Source organism: Carcharhinus amblyrhynchos, chromosome 11, assembly GCF_965287045.1.
Source record: "Carcharhinus amblyrhynchos chromosome 11, sCarAmb.v2.hapA, whole genome shotgun sequence".
Classification (NCBI taxonomy): Eukaryota; Metazoa; Chordata; class Chondrichthyes; order Carcharhiniformes; family Carcharhinidae; genus Carcharhinus; species Carcharhinus amblyrhynchos.
The window spans coordinates 56,749,948-56,772,655 of record NC_137334.1 but is presented as its reverse complement, the minus strand read 5'-3'; the positions used below and the strand labels follow the sequence as shown (position 1 = coordinate 56,772,655).

General features: G+C 42.8%; 1 protein-coding gene across 3 annotated transcripts in view; it reads right to left on the bottom strand.

The window, feature by feature from the left end:
• Positions 1-22,708, bottom strand: part of LOC145350155 (sodium-driven chloride bicarbonate exchanger-like) — a 256,118-nt gene that overhangs the window by 37,469 nt on the left and 195,941 nt on the right. For all 3 annotated transcript variants that reach the window (XM_080199161.1, XM_080199162.1, XM_080199163.1), the window contains 2 exons: positions 14,033-14,278; positions 4,601-4,706 (listed from right to left, as the gene is read on the bottom strand). In XM_080199161.1, coding sequence (XP_080055287.1) covers positions 4,601-4,706; positions 14,033-14,278 — 352 coding nt within the window. The remainder of the gene's footprint in view (positions 1-4,600; positions 4,707-14,032; positions 14,279-22,708) is intronic.

The following is a 22,708-nucleotide window of genomic DNA, read 5'->3' as shown; positions in this document are numbered from 1 at the left end:
TTGATAAGGTTCACCATGGTAGGCTTCTGCAGAAAATGCAGATGTATGGGATTGAGGGTAGTCTAGGAAATTGGATCAGGAATTGGCTAGCAGATAGGAGACAGAGGGTGGTGGTTGATGGTAAATATTCGTCATGGTGTTCGGTTACGAGTGGTGTGCCTCAGGGATCTGTTTTGGGGCCACTGCTGTTTGTAATTTTTATTAATGATCTGGATGAGGGTATAGTTGGGTGGATTAGTAAATTTGCTGATGACACCAAAGTCGGAGGTGTGGTAGATTGTGAGGAAGGGTGTCATAGTTTGCAGGGAGACTTAGACAGGTTGCAGAGCTGGGCCAAGAGGTGGCGGATGGAGTTTAATGCGGAGAAGTGTGAGGCAATTCACTTTGGTAGAAATAACAGATGTGTTGAGTATAGGGCTAACGGGAGGACTTTGAATAGTGTGGATGAACAGAGGGATCTAGGTGTATGTGTACATAGATCCCTGAAAGTTGGGAATCAAGTAGATAAGGTTGTTAAGAAGGCATACGGTGTCTTGGCTTTATTGGTAGGGGGATTGAATTTAGGAGTCGCAGCGTCATGTTGCAACTGTACACAACTCTGGTGCAGCCGCACTTGGAGTACTGTGTGCAGTTCTGGTCCCCACATTACAGGAAGGATGTGGAGGCTTTGGAGAGGGTGCAGAGGAGGTTTACCAGGATGTTGCCTGGTATGGAGGGGAGGTCCTATGAGGAGAGACTGAGGGATTTGGGGTTGTTTTCGCTAGAAAGAAGGCGGCTAAGAGGGGATCTTATTGAAACATATAAGATGATTAGAGGTTTAGATAGGGTGGATAGTGATAGCCTTTTTCCTCGGATGGAGAAAACTAGCACGAGGGGGCATGGCTTCAAATTAAGGGGGGGTAGTTATAGGACGGATGTCAGGGGTAGGTTCTTTACCCAGAGGGTGGTGAGGGATTGGAATGCCCTGCCTGCTGCAATTGTAAATACGCCTAGTTTGGGGGCGTTTAAGAGATCCGTGGATAGGTTTATGGACGAAAAGGGATTGGTTTAGATTAGTGGGTCATTGTTTTTTAACTGGTCGGCACAACATCGTGGGCCGAAGGGCCTGTTCTGCGCTGTAATGTTCTATGTTCTATGTTCTATAAGTTAGGGGTTCCATTCGTAGACACGCAGGGTAGAATAGGTGTAGGGTGATGCGGCGGCGCGGGCTCATTGGGCCAAAGGGCCTGTTTCCCGTGCTGGGTTGTTCTTTCTTTCTTTCTTTCTTACCACAAGCAAGAGTATTTGGTGCGTTAGACACAAAATGCAGATTTTGGCAAATCCTGCTGGCATCCTCAAGATTGACTACATTCATGTCCCCAGTAGGCAGGTATCACTTTCTCTGAATGCCATATGGTACCTCTACCAGCAGTGGCGAATTACAGTGCCTTATGGAACAGCTCTTTGCAGATCAATCACCTGAAATCATATTTGATGACCTCCTAATTTGAGGTCGTACTGTCACAGAATATGATAATTGCTGTCATTATATCCTAAACAAAGTCAGGGGTATCAATTTGATGCTCAACACTACAAAGTATCAATTCAAGTTCAACCAAGTGCAGAGTGTGGGCCACCTGCAGATAGATGATGTAAAACCAAATCCAGAGAAGACTGCGGACAAACAGCAAATGCACATTCCGACCAACGTGCACACTTTACAGCATTTCTTGAGTATGACAAACTACGTCTTAAAATCAATTCCTTACTATAGTGATATTATTGAACCACTTTGCCCTACATCAGGACAGGGAATGATGTTGGCAAGAACACCAGGCAGTATTGTTCAACAGACTCAAATGATCATTGGCATTTACACCAGTTTTACAATAGTGCAGTGTCCAAGCTCCTGTCCTAATCTCACAGATGTGTCACAGTGTGGACTTGATACAGCATGCATTACAAAATTGAAGACCAGTAACTTTTGCATCGAGTGCATTCAGTAACTCAGAAATGCAGTATACGAAAATCCAAATAAAGTTCGTTGTCCTGGTTCTTGCATGTCAAAAATTCCAAGACTTTATCTGTGATCATCCGGCAACTGTACAAATTGACCATCAACCACTCATAACCACCCTGTCTGCCTCTTCCATTGCAAATGCATGGCTACAATACATGACGTTAAGCCTACAATGCTAAACATCAATGTGCTGTACAAGTGCAGCAAAGAACTCTACTTCGCCCATGCCATCTCCAGAGCCTTCCTATCTGCCATAGACCAGGCTGATCATGAGGCAGACATTGGCATCATGGAGGTAGATCTACTTTCCTCCTGCCACATCCAGTAGGTGAAGCAGGTGTTATAGCGAGATGTCATGTACACTTGACTACGCAATGTCATCAAGGCTGGCCAGAAACCTCAAAGGAGCTTCCTTGTGGCCTGTGTGTGTGTTCTGTGCTTTTAAAGGAACTAAACATTCAAGATGCTCTAAACATGCGAGGCCCACGATTTGTCATTCCGCCTGCTCTCCAGCAGTACTACGCTCAACAAATCCATCAAGGACATCTTGGAGTTGCTGTATTGTCCTCTTTGCAAACTGATATTCAGAGAGAGCTCTCCAGTTGCTCCCCCTGCAACATGCTTAAACCGTACCAAACAAAAGAGAAAAAGGTTATGACTGACAATTACCAGCCAGTGTGTCTCTGCTAAATTCCATACCTTTGCTTCCAGTTAAGATTTTCTTCATGTAATAACCAGTCCATTATATCCACAGTCCAAAGGGCTCAGTTGAAAGTGCTGTATGCTCTGCCAAACATCTCCTGGAAAAGTGTGCATGGGACAATACTCATTTCTATGTTGCGTGTCTGAGCCTGCTTAATCTCCCCAACATGTTCTGCCCTCCTTAGCTCAACGGCTCTTCTTCAGATCAAAAGGAGCATGATCCTGATCGCCAAAGCCATGTTGCAGCCAGAATTTGTACCCAGCTCGCATGAAGCACAGCTACAATGCAGAAGGTGAAATGGCAGAAAGCCAAATTTCGGTTTGATAAGAGTGCCAAACCATTTTCAGAGCTGAACATTGGCGAGTCAGTCAAGGTACAAACATTCTACATTCTCAGCCAATGTGGAAATGTGGGACATGCGTAGAGGAATTGCAAATTCCAATCAGCAAGTCAGGAAGGAATCTCACCAGCTCTACTGAGTATAGCACTACCATCAATCCCAGCCGGCAACAACCACAATGGAACAACAACAGTTACCACAGCAACGAGTGCCATGAGAACAACATTCCCCGAAGAAGGAACGTCATTAGGAAAAACAGCAAATGTCAATGCGCATGAGTAACATTAAATGATGTGCACAATTTAAGTTCTCAAAGGATTTAAATATGCAATCAGGTACAGAGATTGATTGGTAGAACAAACAGTTGTGAATGCATGACAGCTGTGGGTGTGTAGTGGGTAACTTGTGTAACTCAGCTATACATGTTAATGCATGCAAATTAGTCTTGAGCTCTCTCGGAAAACGGAGATATTTGTATTTTTGTTGTGTATGAAAAAGGCTTGTTTGGGGTTGAAATGCAATCAGTTCTACATAGCATTGCCATTGTCATGTGACTATGCCAAGAGGCCATCTCTCTGGAGGCTGTCATCTCGAGTTCAGTTTAACAATGACATACAATAATGAAGCTCAGTTGTCCTTAAACCTGAAATACACTCCTAAATTGGTCAGCAATTTATTCAGTAAGGAAATACCACCCCATTGAACTCGTCATAGCCACAGGCTACAGCTCAGGTCAGTGGCCAGCCAATGAGCGGTTGCCCTTCACAAGGATGGCCTGATAGCAAACGTTAACACCAGAAGTATACATGACAGTGATGTAGTGATGATGTCAGATCATATGACTGAGAAGTAAGAGAGACCTGGAAGAAGAAATTCCAACCTCCTGTAGAGTGCCAAATGTGTAAATACTTGCTGTAAATAAAGAGTAATGGTTTTGAGAAACCAGAGACTACGGCAGCATACTTTGGTAGAATAGCCAATCCCCAAAATCCTCATCTAGACTTCAACCATATGATGCAACAAACGGCATCAATATTTTGAGGTGTCCTCTCAATCCCCCCACCCACACTGGCAGCTTCTACCTCTGGCAATGGGCTGCCTATGTGTCATTGCTGGAAGGTGTGCCCTGGTCACTAATTGGTCAGTTCATTAAAAAATGTGCCATGCATCTGACACCCAACATGATGCCAAACCAGACTCAGGAATTCACCTGACATCTAATTCCTGACCTCACAAATAAAGTTCAGCTTGCTGTTTCCTGTTACAAGTTTTTCTAGCATACAAATCATTTGCTTTTACTTGCAGAGTGAAAAGTAGATTACCTGAATGCTAAATTTTGTATAATTGTATGCCATTAAACTAATTACCCTGCATGTTTTAGATTAGAATTGTAATATTGATATAATTGTATTTGTTTACATTTTAATATATACAGTTTTTCTAAATAAAATATATTTTGCAGAAGCACGATTGTCCAAAGCTTGGTTTTCCTTCTAGGTTCACTAAATGCCCCCACGCACCATTACATCTGACATATGTGGCTTCAATTCAAACTTACTGACAGTGTCATATTTCCCCATGGAATTTCTGTTGCTGTGATATTGAAGTTATTCCAGTACTGCAAAGTTTTGTTGCTCAGGATTTGCGGTTCTACACAAATGCATCTGTAACAAATGTATATATGTATTTACCAAGAGGAAACTTATGAAAAACTATCTAAGTCACATAAACATCAGAAAATCAATATGACTATCTTCTTTATCTTTGCTACAGATGTAATCAGTAAGTGGTCCACCCTTCATGAAAGACGGCCTTTCAAACACTTTATTACTATTAATACACGCAAAAGTTTCACCAAAGATTAATGCTGCAAGTGCTATATCACTTCAATAAATGCACTTGTTTAAGATATTTACCAAATTGTGCACATGAAGGTATTTAGATTCACCTTTTATTTAGGAAGCCAATTTCTAATTTGTTGACAGGATTGTCCTTTCAATGCTCTAATCTAAATCCCATTTGGTGTTTGCTAAGTAAGTGGGAGTTCTGCTGAAGTATAATTGTCCTGATCTTCTTTCCACAGATAGGGTTTGACCTGCTAAGTTTTGAAGCATTTTCCATTTTTATTTCAGATTTCCATAATTCTTTTGGAATGTAATATAGCAATGTAAAATATGTATTTTTCTTTTGTTTCAGTGAGAGGTATGCTTTCATAAAAAGTAAATGCTGCATTTGAATCAGTATCCAAAGTGACCAGCCAAGCTCCAAATTTTAGGTGAATGTGTTATGCATTCACTTTTGTATTTCAATAAAACAGAATCCTTTGCAAGGGAATTACCTGCATTCTACCTACGTTACTGTATGCTGTGTCTTGTAAATTCCTTATCTGGAGAGTCTTGATGTGGCTTTTCCTTACCTAAGTGATACTGGCTAATCATGCAACCAATAGCAACGGCACATGACAGCAGCAAAACTTGCATCTCAGCTAAGAGGAAACAGGCCAACCAGCTACACCTAAATCCAGAGCAGAGAAGCTTCCACCAAATTTGATTCACAATGCAGTGACATGTAACAGTCCTGATGGAAAAATCCTGCGAACAAAATGAGCTGTGGTGACAAATTGTTATGGCAAAAATAACACGTTAGGAGCAAATACAAAGGCGCTGTCAGGTTGTACAGTTCATTTATAAGTTTGTGAATTGTACCATGAAGCATTAAATTATGGGTTTATGCCATAACAATTCAAACTGTTTCTTCCAGCCTAACTGTTTGAACTAGGGGATATGGTCTCGGGTTAAGAATCATAGAATCCTACAGTGCAAAAGGAGGCCTTTCAACTCATTACGTCTGCACCACCACAATCCCATTCAGGACCTATCCCTATAACCCGATGCATTTGCTCTCGTTAATCCCCCTGACACTAAGGGGCAATTTAGCATGGCCAATCCACCTAACCCACACATTTTTGGACATCTTTGCACAAGAGCCATTTCAGACTGAGATAAGGAGAAATCTCTTCACTCAAAGGGTTGTGGGTCTTTGAAACTTTGAACGTGGATGTTCAGTCATTGAGTATATAAAGGTTCACTTAACATACAGATAAATGAGCTTGTTGAAGGCGTTTGATAAGGTGCCTCACAAGAGGTTATTACAGAAGGTTAGGGGGCATGGAGTTGGGGGTAGGGTGTTGGCGTGGATAGAGGATTGGCTGTCAAATAGGAGGCAGAGAGTGGGGGTCAATGGGTGCTATTCGGATTGGCGGTTGGTGACTAGTGGAGTGCCCCAGGGGTCGGTGCTGGGGCCTCAGCTATTTACCATTTATATAGATGATCTGGAGGAGGGAACCGAGTGTATGGTGTCGAAATTTGCTGATGACACCAAGATTGGTGGAACGGCAAATTGTGCGGAGGGTGTGGAGAGTCTGCAGAAGGATCTAGATAGGCTGGGCGAATGGGCCAGGAACTGGCAAATGGAATTTAATGTTGGCAAATGTGAGGTTGTCCACTTTGGTAGGAATAATGGTAGGAAGGACTATTACTTACATGGCGAAAAACTGCAGCATGCGACGGTGCAGAGGGACCTCGGGGTCCTTGTGCATGAGTCGCAAAAACCCAGCCTACAGGTGCAGCAGGTGGTCAGGAAGACAAATGGGATGCTGGCCTTCATAGCGAGGGGGATTGAATATAAAAGTAGGGAGGTCTTGCTGCAACTGTATAGGGCACTGGTGAGGCCGCAGCTGGAGTACTGTGTGCAGTTTTGGTTGCCGCACTTACGCAAGGATATTTTGGCCTTGGAGGGAGCGCAGAGGAGGTTTACTAGGCTGATACCAGAGTTGAGGGGGTTGAACTATAAGGAGAGGCTGAATAAACTAGGCTTGTACTCGTTAGAGTTTAGAAGAATGAGGGGAGATCTCATTGAGACATATAAGATGATGAATGGGATGGATAGGATAGAGGTGGAGAGGCTCTTCCCGCTCAGAAAGGACAGTAGGACTAGAGGGCACAGCCTCAAGATAAAGGGGGGGCGGTTTAGAACAGAGTTGAGGAGGAACTTCTTCACTCAAAGGGTGGCGAATCTCTGGAATTCTCTGCCCGTTGAAGTGGTGGAGGCTGCCTCACTAAATATTTTTAAGACGCGGGTTGATAGGTTTTTGATAGGCAAAGGGATTAAGGGTTATGGGGAGAGGGCGGGAATGTGGAACTGAGACACGACAGATCAGCCATGATCTTATTGAACGGCGGGGCAGGCTTGAGGGGCTAGATGGCCTACTCCTGCTCCTATTTCTTATGTTCTTATGTTCTTTGTGGGCATCATGGAGATGTGGCTAGAAGGGGATCAGGGCTGGCATCTAAATATCCAAGGAGATGTGTCCTATCAAAAGAAAGGCAGATGGGCAAAGCGGTCTGGATTGCATTGTTAATAAGGAATTAAGTAAAATCAATAGCAAGGAGTGATATAGGATCAGAAGGCATAGAATCTCTGTGGGTAGATTATTGGATAGGCACATGGAGCACACTAAAATTACAGGGAGTGGGATAGCTTGATCCTGGGTTTGGACATAGCTCGGCACAATATTGAGAGCCGAAGGGCCTGTACTGTGCTGTAATGTTCTATGCTCTATGTAGAGTTGAGGAATCGCACAGGTAAAAAGACCCTGACAGGAGTTGTGTACAGGCCCCCTAGCAGTAGTCAAGATGTGGGGCTGAAAATAAATCAGGAGGTAGAAAAGGCATATAAAAAAGGCAATATTACAACAATCAGGAGGGACTTCAATATGCAGGTGGACTGGGAAAATCAGGTAGATAGTGGATCCCAAAAAAAGGAATTTGTGGAATGTCTAAGAGATGGTTTTTTGGAGTAGCTTAGAACCGAGGGAACAGGCAATTCTGGATCTGGTGATTTGTAATGAGGCAGGCTAGATTAGGGAACTCCCCTTAAGGAGCAGTGATCACAATATGATAGAATTTACTCTGCAGTTTGAGGGGGAGAAGCTGGAATCAGGTGTGACGGTATTACAATTAAATAAAGATAACTACAAAGACATGAGGGAGGAGCTGGCCAGAATTGATTGGAAAGGCAGTCTAGCAGGGAATACTATGGAACAGCAACGGCAGGAGTTTTTGGGGGTTATTCGGGAGGCATAAGAGAAATTCATCCCAAGGAGGAGGAAACATGCTAAGGAGAGGAGAGGCATCCATGGCTGAGACAACGTAAAAGCAAAACAAAAAGCATACAAAATGGAGAGGATTAGTGGGAAGCCAGACAATTGGGAAGCCTTTAAATGTAAGCAGAGGACAACTAAAAAAGCAATAACAGGGGAGATGATGATATATGAGTGCAAGCTTGCTAGTAATATAAAAGAAGAAAGGAAGAGGTTTTTTTTCAATATATAAAAGGTAAGAGAAGCAAAAATAGACATTGGACCACTGGAAAATGAGGCTGGAGAAGTAATAATAGGAAACAAACAAATGGTAAAGGAATTGAATAGTTACTTTGCGTCAGTCTTCACAGTGGAAGACACCAGTGGGATGCCAGAGCTCCAGGAGAACCAGGGGGCACAGGTGAGTATAGTGGCCATCACTAAGGAGAAGGTCTGGGGAAACTGAAAGGTCTGAAAGTGGATAAGTCCCCTGGACTGGATGAAATACACCCCAGGGTTCTAAAAGAGAAAGCTGTGGAAATTGTGGAGGCATTGGTGCAATCACTGGAGGCAGGGAGGGTCCCTCAGGTCTGGAAAGTGACTAATGTAACACCGCTGTTTAAGAAGGGAGGGAGGCAGCAGATGGGAAATTATAGGCCGGTTGGCCTGACTTCAGCCATTTGCAAGATTTCAGTCCATTATTAAAGATGAGATTGCAGAGTATTTGGAGGTGCAAGATAAAATAGGACTGAGTCAGCACAACTTTATCAAGAGGAGGGCATGTCTGATAAATCTGTTAGAGTTCTTTGAGGAGGTAACAAGGAAGTTAGATAAAGGAGAACCAGTAGGCATAATTTATTTAGATTTCCAAAAGGCTTTTGACAAGGTGCTGCATGGGAGACTGTTAAATAAGTTAAGAGCCCATTGTGTTAACGGTATGATCCTGGCATGGATAGAGGATTGGCTGACTGGCAGATGGCAGAGAGTGGGGGTAAAGGGGTCTTATTCAGGATGGCAGCTGATGACTAATCGTGTGCCTCAGGGGTTGGTGCTGGGACCACAACTTTTCACAATATACATTAACGATTTGGAAGAAGGAACTAAAGGCACTGTTGCTAAGCTTGCAGATGATACAAAGATATGTAGAGGGACAGATAGTATTGAGGAAGCAGGGGAGCTGCAGAAGGACTTTGACTGGTTAGGAGAATGGGCAAAGAAGTGGCAAATGGAATACAATGTGGAAAAGTGTGAGGTTATGCACTTTGGAAGGAAGAATGGAGGCATAGACTATTTTCTAAATGGGAAAATCCTTAGGAAATCAAGGGAAATCACACAAAATGACTTGGGAGTCCTTGTTCAAGATTCTCTTAATGTTAATATGCAGGTTCAGTTGACAATTAGAAAGGCAAATGCAGTATTAACATTCATGTCGAGGGGGCTAGAATACAAGAACAGAGATGTACCTCTGAGGCTGTATAAGGCTCTGGTCAAACCCATTTGGAGAATTGTGAGCAGTTTTGGCCCTCTATCTAAGAGAGGATGTGCTGGCCTTGGAAAGGGTCCAGAGGAGATTCACAAGAATGATCCCTGGAATGAACAGCTTGTCATATGAGGAATGGTTGAGGACTTTGGGTCCATACTCATTGGAGTTTAGGAGGATGAGGGTGAATCTTATTGAAACTTATAGCATACTACAAGGCCTGGGTAGAGTAGACTTGGATAGGATGTTTCCACTAGTAGGAAAAATTAGAACCACAGGGCGCAACCTCAGGCTGAAGGGACGATCCTTTAAAAGAGAGGTGAGGAGGAATTTCTTTAGCCAGAGAGTGGTGAAGCTGTGGAAATCTTTGTCATAGAAGGCTGTGGAGGCCAGGTCATTGAGTGTCTTTAAAACAGAGATAGATAGGTTCTTGATTAATAAGGGGATCAGGGGTTATGGGGAAAAGGCAGGAGAATGGGGATGAGAGACACATCAGCCATGATTGAATCGCAAAGTAGAATCGCAGAGTGGCCTAATTCCGCTCCTGTATCTTATGGTCTTACTTTTAAATTCTAAGGAAATCAACTGACATGGGGTTCCAGCAAGAAAGTGGAGTTGTGATTGTAAATTAATCATGATCTGTTTGAATGGTGGAGCAGGCTCAAAGGATCAAATGGTGAACCCCTGTTCCTATTTCATATGTTCTTACCATATGTTGAGAATGCAATTCTTTAAAAAAATAGAAGACTCAACCTGGAGTGCAATGGCAATGACAAAATTTTTCAGTGTCATCCAATTGCAAGCTGTTTCTGGCTCTGAATTAATGATGCTGTTAACTCATTGGCCAATTCTAGATATTCATTTCCATCACTTACTGAAATCCAAGAATGGTATGATCTTCAATAAGTGGGAAACCCAAAAGGAAAACAAGATGTTCAGCAATAAAAGGTAGAAATTTAATCCACTGACACACTCCTTCAAAAGAAAAATTAGAGGCCAGTATCATGGCTAGTTCCTGACCCGTCATGACATCCACTCCTGCTCAACCTCACACCGCCATATAATTACATATGTGCTGCAGATAAAGAATCATAGAATCTTAGATTCCCTACATGCAGAAGGAGGCCATTTGATCTGTCAGGTCTGCACTGACTCTCCGACAGAGAATCTTACCCAGGCCTACTCCCCGTCCTATTCTTGTAACCCCATGCACTTATCCCACTAATCTCCCTAACCCTCACATTTGGAACACTAAGGGGCAACTTAACATGACCAATCCACCTAACCTAACCTACACATCTTTGAAGTGTGGGAGAAAACCAGAAGACCCATAGGAAAACCACACAGGCACAAGGAGAATATGCAAACTCCACACAGTCACCCAAGGCTGGAATCGAACCCAGGTCCCTGGTGCTGTGAGGCAGCAATGCTAGCCATTGTGATTTTGTAAGATAATAGTTGGATTTTTCTTAATATGCTCTCAGAGAATCAGGGCATGATTTCCTGCTCTGACACTGCCAAGTTGTTTTATCTATTTTTTTTTTCCTTCTGCATCTCATTTACTCTGTATGGCAGACTCCCAGCAGTGTTAATGACACTAAGAGAGAGTCTACCAATGCCAGCAAAGGAAGAAGCAGCATTATATAAGGAAGCTGCATTCAAAGCGTCAAAGAACCCCGAATATGTGGAAAAACTTTCATCTCAAGTTTTGTCCAAACCTAAACCTAAAGTGAGGTTTAGTAGTCACTAGGGAAGGAGAAGTATCCATCTCAGCCTTCAAATAGGGCATCTCTGTGTCTTCCACTGCTGCTGCCAGTACAACTCTTACACCTCAGTTGGAAGCCCCTGAGTTTGGTGGGGTCAGCACAAAAATCAGGGAAATGGTGGGGATTGTGGCAATAAGGAAGTGGTTAACAGGACAGCTGGGTTTTGCTGGCCAGGCTAGGGGAAGAAAATAATACAAGAATTTAGGCCTAATTGGGGAAATTGCAGAGGCCGGCAGACTTGAAAATTAGGGTTGCCAGCTATTGTAATAGTTCAACATTGCTGTTCCTGCCGCCAGCAATTTTGCTCAGGTATGGGGCTAGCATTTTCTTTGCATAAACAAATAAGCTGATATTTTGGACACATATTGAGGCTGCCTTCTCTGTTTCTGCGTGTGCAGGTTTCCCAACTTGCCAATTAAGGGCTTCTCTGAAGTCGGGTCATTGCTGCTCTACTTCATGTGGCAGCACAAAAGTACATGGGAGCTGGGATTCAAGGTGGGCGACAAGGATTGTGTCCATCAGTTGCAGAACAAGTGGGAATTTTTAATTGTTTTCCTCAGGAAGCCCGGCACTACTGCATTCCAGTCAGGTACTTACTGTATAGCATTGCACCTCCTTTCAGATTCAGCTTCGAATAAGGCAGAGGTCTCACACTCAAGAAATGCTGGTCAGTTAAAGGCCAGCAACTTTTCAGTATAGCAGCACCCTGGCAGTGGTGGTCACTGCCAGGACTATAATGGAGTCTTCACCAGAGAATGCTAATGGATTTCTGGACAGCAATAAGTGTGGGTTGGACAGGGGCCTCAGGGAAGGGCCATCAGTTAAGGTGGGCGGGAAAGATCAGAAGCAATGGTAGGAAGTTAGTTTCCTTTCCATATCCTGGCTCAAGAGACTACAGTCCACTGGTGGTCTGCTGGCCTGAATGGCAAGTTCCCTGTCTGCGGTTGTTGAATCCCAGTGGCAGCAGGATGAGGCCCTTAAGTGGCCACCTAAGTGCCTCAATTGGGCCAAGGAGATATATGGAGAAATAAATTGAATTGCTTTGGTTCAATCACTTTCCTGTTCCTAATAGCAAGTCCAAAAACAACTTCACAGAATTTTCAACTGTATTAAACAGTCAGGGTATCTCCTGCAAATCAGAGTTACCAAAAGTCTGTTATTCTATTTAAGTATCAGTGGTACTGAAAATTATAACTTTGTGAAGAATTTTAAATCGTTGTTAATGACAATTAGGTCCACTCATACCAAGCGACTAAATATCTGTATGCAAAATGGCACATCAGCTTCAATTTAATTTTACATGCAATTTTCATTTATCCTTTTACAATCAGTTGTATTCCTGCAAATGTAATTCAACCTTGTGTCTTTTTATGTTAGCTGCACTTTGACATATGTCTCTACTGCTAACAGAGGTAGATGATCCACTTCTAGGACTGTGTCAACACTTACTTTGGGCAGCCATTCGAAGACTATCGATACAGGACATCCCCTACCAATTTTTCTTTCCCACATTTCTTTTTTCCAAAATATAGTGCTTGCCAATTATCTGCACTGAACTGCATTTGCTTTCTTTCTGTCCACACCACTGACCTATTCTGCTGTAATCTCCTACATTCTTTCTTACAATTTGCCTTTCACTGTATATTGGCACCTTCTGTAAACTTCTTTCATATTCACCGACTCACAGGAGACCATGGCTTGTGACCAACCAAAATGGAGAAGACTCATTCAAGGAAGACACTGAGCACATTTGTCAGGAATGTGCAGAGGCGAAGTTGAGACATTACAGGGAGCGTACAAACTTCCAACAACGCATCTTCCCAACTCTTCAAGAACTCCCTGCCCCACCTGTGGCAGAATCTGCAGATCGTGCATTGGACTCATCAGCCATTTCAGAATCCATCGAATTGGAGGAGATGCAAATCATCCTCGATCCCAAGGAACTGCATCAGAACATACAGTGAAATGTGGCCAGCACTATACTATCTCCTTTGGTCATCATTACATATCCTGTATAGAATCTACTTCGATTATGCTGTTTCTGCTTGCTGGAGAGGCAAATTCTAGTAAATGAAAAGCAGAAAACTGCAGCTGCTGGAGATCCGAAATAAAAACAGAAAATGCTGAAAATACACAGCAGATCTGGCCGTCTCTGTGGAGAGAGAAACAGGCTAATATTTTGGGTAGATGATCTCATATCAGAACTGGGAAAAGTTTGAAATGTAGTATGCTTTGAGCATGCAGTGGATAATGTTTAGTTATTCAACCTAACTTTCCTTTAGATTATGTTGATTCCTGTCAGGAAGATATTAAAAAGCGATCAATCTGAATAGTCTGGGTTGATAAACTAGGCAAATAAGCATATTTATTTCCCAACATGGCTTAACAGTCATAAATTAAAAAGGAATATTATTTAGGTTAGATTACCGCTGGAAGTTGATTTCTCTGATTATTTATTAATTTCTTTTCACCAGTTAAAATGGGCCACCCCCCCCACACCCGCTGTGATTCCCACAACAGGTGGAATGGGAAAATTTCCCATCTCCAATACAACACCATGATGTTATATTTCTATTGTTAAGGCGGAATTGTTCATGTACTTACGAATAGTGGGTGAGCTGTTCCAGGTGATTATACATATTGAATGGGTATGTCTCACCAAGGTGATACAGCTTTTCTAATGCCTCATAGATGAAAATAAGACAAATAAGGGAAGCAAATGCTTCCTCAGTGAACCGGGTGATGTAGCAGACCAGTGAACTTGCATCTGTAGCAACGAGAACGATGCAAAGAAAAGCCGTCCAAAGTCCAATACAGGTTCTCAGAGAAAGGTAGGATAAGCCATAATCTCTATGATAAATAAAAATATTAAAGAAGGTATGTTATTAACACATATGTAGCTACAAAAGCTATACATATCTTAATCAAAACTCTAAATACTATTTGCTATTCTCTATATCCTCAATTAAGAACATAAGAACATAAGAAATAGGAGCAGGAGTGGGCCATCCAGCCCTTCGAGCCTGCCCCGCCATTCAACAAGATCATGGCTGATCTGAAATGGCTCAGTTCCACATTCCCGCATTCTCCCCATAACCCTTAATCCCCTTGCCTACCAAAAACCTATCTACCCACGTCTTAAATATATTTAGCGAGGAAGCCTCAACCACTTCAATGGGCAGAGAATTCCAGAGATTCACCACCCTTTGAGTGAAGAAGTTCCTCCTCAACTCCATTCTAAACTGCCCCCCCCCCCCCCACTTATCTTGAGGCTGTGCCCTCTAGTCCTGCTGTCCTTTCTGAGCGGGAAGAACCTCTCCACCTCTACCCTATCCATCCCTTTCATCATCTTATACGTCTCAATGAGATCTCCCCTCATCCATCTAAACTCTAACGAATACAAGCCCAGTTTATTCAGCCTCTCCTCATAGCTCAACCCCCTCAATTCCGGCTCAATCCCCTCAATTCCGGAAAATACTTAAAATATTTAAATTGTAAAATATTTAAAAATATCCTTTATATGGTGTTTTTCAGTCATATTTCTGAAACATTGAACTGGCACAGTATTGTACACGTTACTAAATATAGTAAACTACATCTGCCACATAGACCACAGAGGACAGTTTGAATCAGTAAGTTAGCAATTCTGTTGGTATTCTGCTCTGAATCCTACAAGTACAGTTAACTACTCAGTTTAGATAAACATTGATCACATAAATACCAATGTAAAGTTCCTGCATTCATAAAACATTTTGAAAATCACATTGAGTTAGAGATGATCAACAATATTACATTCGCCTTATTTAATACATAAATATTTGCCTTCAAGTTAGTGGGAGAATTTTCTGCTCTCATTTTCATAGGCGGAGGGGGTTGGGGCAGGGAAATCGAGAAGTCCCAGCACAACTTTTATGTGATTTTGATGGGATATCCCCACTCATTTGTCCCCACGCTCTGTCAATAACATAATGGGAATCCTGGATTTAAAAGTTGGGTTCTATATTTGCATATATATATATAAAACTATGCATATCAGGACTTTACACCCGATAGTCCTCTCCACGTTTAATTGTCCTTTCACATGGACGTGAATCACAACAGGTTCCCCCATGACGTGCACCTGCCAATCAGACCCTGCCAGAGGTACACAGGTGAGTACAGCCCCCAGGTGCCAAAGTTGCTGGTGCTGTGGGCTCATTCAGAAAATCTCGCCACCTGCGAACGAGCGCCAAGAGAAACACTGAAGTCAGAGAATCTTGCCTTTAGTTTCATCACACAACAGAACTGGTGAAGGAATTGCCAAATTAATTTTTGATTAATTTACGTAAATCACATGCAGTATTTTCTTAGTATATAGCGTTGAACAAGTGGAACCTGGCACAATGATTATTGTTTGCGTACATTTCATCCTTGAACATGAGCCATATGTTCATGCCTCAACTTCAGGATCGCAAAATTACCAGCAGCAATTTGCCAGGATAATGGGTAGCCAGCAGTTGATAGTAATGGAGAAGGTACCTTGGCTGATCAGCAGTGCCCAACATACACATGAAGCAATTTTCAATCACATCTGTAAATGTGAGAGCAGTACATATGCTTGCTTTAGATGAAAGGTACTTAACTAAGTAAATTGAGATTCTATGTCATTTCTTAGCCTCTTTGAGATTTTTAGACACAAATAAGCAGTGAAAGACCTAGCTGGAGATCAATAAAAAGTCTAAAAGAGAGACAGAAATGACCCCAGTGTTTACGATAAAATTGCAAACTACCGCTGCCCATTCATGTTCTACTACACTGTAGAATCTACAGGATTAATTTTGCAACACCGATTTATTTCCTGCTTTCCCACAACTGAAGAGAATCAGTGGATTACCCATTTGATTTCCGGAGCTCAACAGTTCCACTCAAACAAGGCCTGAAATGAAAAATCGTTCAATCTAATGGTGGCACCACTACAATTCATCACAATCATTGCATGTCAGTAGCAATGATAGGGTCATGTAAGGATCATGGGATGACAAGGTGGCACAGTGGTTAGCACTGCTGCCTTACAGCACTGGGGAACTGGGTTCAATTCCAGCCTTGAGTCACTGTCTGTGTAGAGTTTGCACATTCTTCCTGTGTCTGCGTGGGTTTCCTCTGGGTGCTCTGGTTTCCCCCCACTGTCCAAAGATGTGTGGGTTAGGTTGATTGGCAATTCCAAATTACCTCAGTGTCAGGGGACTAGCAGGGTAAATATGTGGGATTGCAGGAATAGGGCTTGGAAGGAATTGTGGTCAGTGCAGACTCAATGGGCTGAATGGCCTCCTTCTGCACTGTAGGGATTCTATTCTTTGCTTATTATGAGGTTGGTTTCCTCCAGGTGCAAGGACCTGGAACTGGAGCCCACATCACTAAATGACCCATTTATAAAACCTTGGATTTATTTAATAGAAATGGATTGCAATCCATGTCAAGTGGATGGGCACGATCCTATAGGCTTGCCACGCCAGTTAATCAGCATGGCAAGCCAAGAAAATTGCATGGGAGGCTATAAAACTGATTCTCGCCCACCTCCTGGCCCTGTTTTGCCAATGAGAATGGGTCTGCATTCCTTCATAAAATTGAGGTAAGCTAAAAGGACTTGCCTGCTCCCATACAGCTTCTTCTGGCCTCATGGCTATTTTAGCCCTCGCTGACAAGAATCATTACTGCTCTGCAGTAGAAGGGACCTGGCACCATGGCTACACCAGGGATCGGAAGCCATTGACACGAGTGGTCGGGGGAATGGCCAGACAGTGCCCATTATGCATTGCCAGCCTGGCATATCCCAGCTGGTACACCAGCAGTCTCATCTGGCACCTTGGCAGTGCCCAGTTGGATACCATAAGTGTGCCAGGAGCAGTGACAAGTGGGTGGGGCCTGTGAAGGGCTATGATGGCAGAGGATGTACATGATCAGGAGACCTCTGCAAGGGAGGGGGGTTGTGATGGAGAGAACCATGTTGGAAAACTGCCCATTGGGAGGGTCCTGATGCCCCAAAGCCAGTGACCCATGTTTGTGTGGGGGTAGCAATGCCGCACATGCGTTCTGCAGCTGGTTTCCCTGGCATAGTTAGGCTCTAACCCCCCCCCCCCACCACTACTGGTGATGTGGAGGTGCCAGCATTGGACAAGGGTAGGCACAGTAAGAATTTTCACAACACCAGGTTAAAGTCCAACAGGTTTATTCAGTAACACAAGCTTTCAGAGCGCTGCTCCTTCATCAGGTGAGTGGAAGATTTGATTCACAAACAGGGCATATATAGGCACAAACACAATTACAAGGTAATGGTTGGAATGTGAGTCTTAACAGGTAACCAAGTCTTTACAATGTGAATGGAAAGAGGGTTAAGTACAGGTTAGAGAGGTGAGTATTGTTTCCAGCCAAGGCTGTTAGTGAGATTTTGCAAGCCCAGGCAAGTCATGGGGGTTACAGATAGTGTGACATGAACCCAAGATCCTGGTTAAGGGCCTCATGTGTGCAGAAATTGGCAATCAGTTTCTTCTCGGTGATTCTGTGTTGTCGTGTGTCTTGAAGGCCACCTTGCAGAATCAAGAGGTTGAATGCCCGTGACCACTCAAGTGTTCTACGACAGGAAGGGAACATATTTTCCTGGTGATTGTCGAGCGGCGTCCATTTGTGTCTTGTCATAGCATCTGCATGGTCTCCCCAACATACCATGCCTCGGGATATGCTTTCTTGCAGCATTGGCCGAATCGCAAAAGTATGTACCATGTAGCTGGTGGCCTCTTGACGTCAACCGGGATCTTGGGTTCATGTCACACTATCTGTAACCCCCACGACTTGTCTGGGCTTGTAAAATCTCACTAACTGTTCTGGCTTGAGACAATTCACACCTCTTTAATTCGTATTTAACCCTCTCTCTACTCGCAATGTCTGTGCCTGTAAAGACTTGCATTCTAACCATTATCTTGTAATTGTGTTTGTGCCTATATATGCCCTGTTTGTGAATCAAATCCTCCACTCACCCGTTGAAGGGGCAGCATTCCAAAAGCTCATGCTAATAAAATAAACCTATTAGATTTTAACCTGGTGTTGTGAGACTTCTTACAGTCCCACTACTGGCACAAAGTTCCCAGCTGTCAGAAAAACTGACAAGCCTTGGGAAGACTGCAGTGCTGAGCTCACGCTAAAGACCAGTGTGTTCCACATTGGTTTTCAGACTTTTACGACACAATTTTATTTGGGAAGATTCCGCCTGATATTTTACACAGGCCTTCACTGGCAACTGTCAGAATGGTGTAGAGTTTCCAGTCATTCACAGCTGGCTATGAGCATGTGTAAGAAGTCTCACAACACCAGGTTAAAATCCCACAGCTTTCAGAGTGCTGCTCCTTCGTCAGGTGAGAAGTCTCACAACACCAGGTTAAAGTCCAGTAGGTTTATTGGGCAGCAAACACCACTAGCTTTCGGAGCATTGCTCCTTCATCAGTGTTGTGAGACCTTTTACTGTGTTTACCCCAGTCCAACACCAGCATCTTCACATTATGACCATGTGAGCTGTCCTTCACACTGGAAGAGGGCCAAATTCAAACTAACCATTGTTCAACAAGATAGCTGACCAAATGGTTCCCAATAGATCCCAGAAAACAAAAGTTTAAAGTTTATTTATTAGTGTCACAAGTAGGCTTACATTAACACTGCAATGAAATTACTGTGAAATTCCCCTCGTCACCACACTCCGATGTCTGTTCGGGTACACTGAGGGAGTATTTAGCATGGCCAATATACCTAACTAGCACATCTTACAGACTGTGGGAGGAAACCGGAGCACCCAGAGGAAACCCACGCAGAAACAGGGAGAATGTGCAGACTCTGCACAGAGAGTGAGCCAAGCCAGGAATCGAACCTAGGTCCCTAGCACTGCGAGGCAGTACTGCTAACCACTGTGCCACCGTACTGAGTTAAACCGCAGTGCAAAAATTGTGGAATCCGCAAGCCATCATTATCTGGTCTGTTCCCAAGTTTTCACAGACCAAAGGCATAATGTTTTGAATTAGTTTGGGTGACTTAAGCTGAGTGTGATTTCTGCAGACTGATTTAAAACTGCCACATACTACATGATATAGCAAGGCAGGATCTCCTTGCTCCTGGGCACACCATGGTATTGGAATCCACCATGACTGTTGTCATCTGCTACATGTGTTTAGGAGTGCAGGTGAAATTGTCTTTCCTAGTCTGGCACTAAAATCAACTTGAATCGGCACCATTAATTCAACCCTGATCAATGAATTGAGAGACTGGGGACAGAGGTTATGAGATATTTCCTTATGCAGTGATTTGCTGAAATGCCCAGGCCACAAGATTTGATAAGATGCCAAAACAGGCACATGAACCGATTACAATGTGTGATTAACCCCTTTTTATTGTTTCCAATACAGGCAGCAAACTTCATCTTGCCTGCTCATTACCACCATCATAGTGCGTAGCAGGTTACTGAACGCCTGCATCTCTGAATAGCAGGTGTAGAGTTATGAGAGACTAGTGCCGCTTAAAGCCAAGCTGAAAGAGGATGATATTCACATTGCAGCAGTGGCTGGAGAAGAATGTCTGATCTGCAAGAACCATGTCCATGGTGCAAAAGGGGAGACAGCATGTTCCAAATTTCTCAGAAACAACACTAGAGGTTCGGGTGCAAGCGATAGAGAGGAGGAACAAAGTCCTCTATCCACTTGGGAGCAGGAGGTCCAGCAAACAGGTACTGCAAAAGCAATGGGAGTGGATAGCCATTGCAATCTATGAGAGGGTGAAACTACTTTTTTCAAGCTTTTTTCTTGAGAATTTCTTACGGGCTACCTTTTGATTTTCACGGGCTTCTTTTTCAATCTCACTAATTTGTTTACTAAGAAATGTAGTCACATAGTGACATTACCTTCTGTGTTTCTGTTTTTTTAGGGTTTCCTTCTTTAGTCAGATAAGGTAGCACAAATACCAAAGCAAATGTATACAAAATCTCCTAACTTGCAATCCATAAACAGGATGTATTTATTAATTTATCATAAATGCATTTCCCATACTCCATTAGCAAAATGAAGGTTCTAACTATTCAGCATATAGTAATTCAGTGGGAATGAGGATTACATCTACATCTCCTTTAAAATGTGAATTGCAAGCAACTGTCACTCTCCCACATCCCTGGGTCTTGTTCTACCAATTTCAAGTTTCTTTCTCCTTAATACTTCTATTTAAATTGAGCATCTTGAGGCTTTGGGGTTTTTCCACTCACTACCACCATGTGATATGTTGTATATTTAGCAGGTCTCATGAAGAGATTCTGAGTCACGTATGGTTGAACAATTAGTGTTTATTGGTAAAGTATAACTATGTACACATATATAGGGTGTAACCCAAGTAATGAGTAAATGCCATGCTTGCTTCCACACAGGTTTCAGTGCATTCCACCACTGACTCTGGTCTCAGGTAATAGGCCTCTTTAGATCACGCTGTGGGCAATACTGTTCCCAGTCTCACATTAACCCTTGTGATCCCAAATATCCTTCTGCCACACCTTCACCAATCTTTACCAAAGATATCATGATTTTCCTTCTTCTCCGTCAAATCGCTAGCTTTACAAATTCAGAAGATCTGAAGGCATGACAAATTCTTCCAGATCTTGTTCAGGTCACATAAGAAGTTATAGAACTGTTGATTTGTTCATTTGGAGTTTGAGTTAAAGTCTGTGTTTCTGGCATTTAGTTCTGTAGTATGCTTTTTCCACCCCTTGGGATTGCATCTCTGTCAACACCCCATCTGCTCTCCTTGGGTACTACCTGCTTGTCCCATTCTTTCCATTCATTCATGGTATGGACCTGGTTTTCTTTTTCCGTGTGCTCCATCGTGATCATTGTGGGAGTTAATGATGTCTCTCCCTCCCATGTGGAAGTTTCACATCAGTGGGCTAACCTTGCAGCTTGGCTTTTATTGCAATACTGTGCTCTTCCATGTATCTTACTGAGGTGTCTCTCTGATCAGCTAATTGTCGCTACCTTGCTCCAGCATTATCTTGCAGCTTTGTGCACTGGGTAGAGATTGCAGTGTTGTGGCGTTTACAGGTAGTGTGACAGCAATCATTGGCGCATGGAGTTGGGGCTCATTCTTGTATTGCTGGTGATTTTCTTATGTGCCTTGCAGTTTAGGTCTAGTGGCAATTATCTGAAGGTTTGGTTGGTCTTAACAAAGAGGATTTTCTGCCACCTGCAAAAAAATTGGACAAAACAGATGAGCGAAGAGTGAAGACAATTCATAGCTGAAGTCGCAGTCTGGTGTCTCTTTACAGGTGAGATTCTTGGGAACTTGCAATTACATGTAGTTGATGACAAAGGTTGTCTTGACATCTTCTACCATTTTATGAAGGTTAAGAATGACACAGAATTTGGATGCTGTACATTGTTACCATACCTTGATGATTTGAGAATCATGCCTATGACTGGAAGTCAGATTGTTTCAGTCCCATAGAGTGATGTGTCTGACATTTGCAGCCAGAGGTTCTTTAGCCAAGGAAATGGCAAATAAATTGAACAGGTATTGTGCACCAGCCTTCACTATAGAGAAGACAATTTATATTCCAGAAGCAGCTATATATCAGGAAATGGAAAGGAAGGAGGAGCTTAGGAAAATTAAAATCACCAAGGAAGTGGTACTGAGTAATTGTTGGAGCTGCGGGCTGACAAATACTGGGATCCTGACAGACTTCGTCCTAGAGTCTTAAAATAAGTTTCTGGTGAGAGTTGACGCATTGGTTTGAATTTTATGAAATATCCTAGATTCAGGGAAGAGCCCATTAGATTGGAAGATAGTAAATGTGACTCCATTATTCAGAAAGCGAGAGAGAAAGAAAGCAAGAAATTACAGGCTAGTTAGCTTAACATCTGTCATAGAGAAAATGTTAGAAGCTATTATTAAAAAAACTAAAGCAGGGTACTTTCAAAGTTCAAGGTAATCAGGGTCAACATGGTTTTGTGAAAAGGAAATCATGTTTAACCAACTTACTGCAGTTTTCTGAAGAAGTAAGATGTGCTGCAATGAAGGGGAATCAGTGGATGTATTGTACTTAGATTTCCAGAAGGTATTTGATAAAAGTGCCATATCAAAGATTATTGTGGAAAAAAAACCTTATGGTATAGGGATAACATATTGGCATTGATAGAAGATTGGCTAAATAACAGGGATCAGAGAGTATGTTTTTTTCAGATTGGCAAATACAACAAGTGGCATGTCTCAAGGATCAGTGCTGGGACC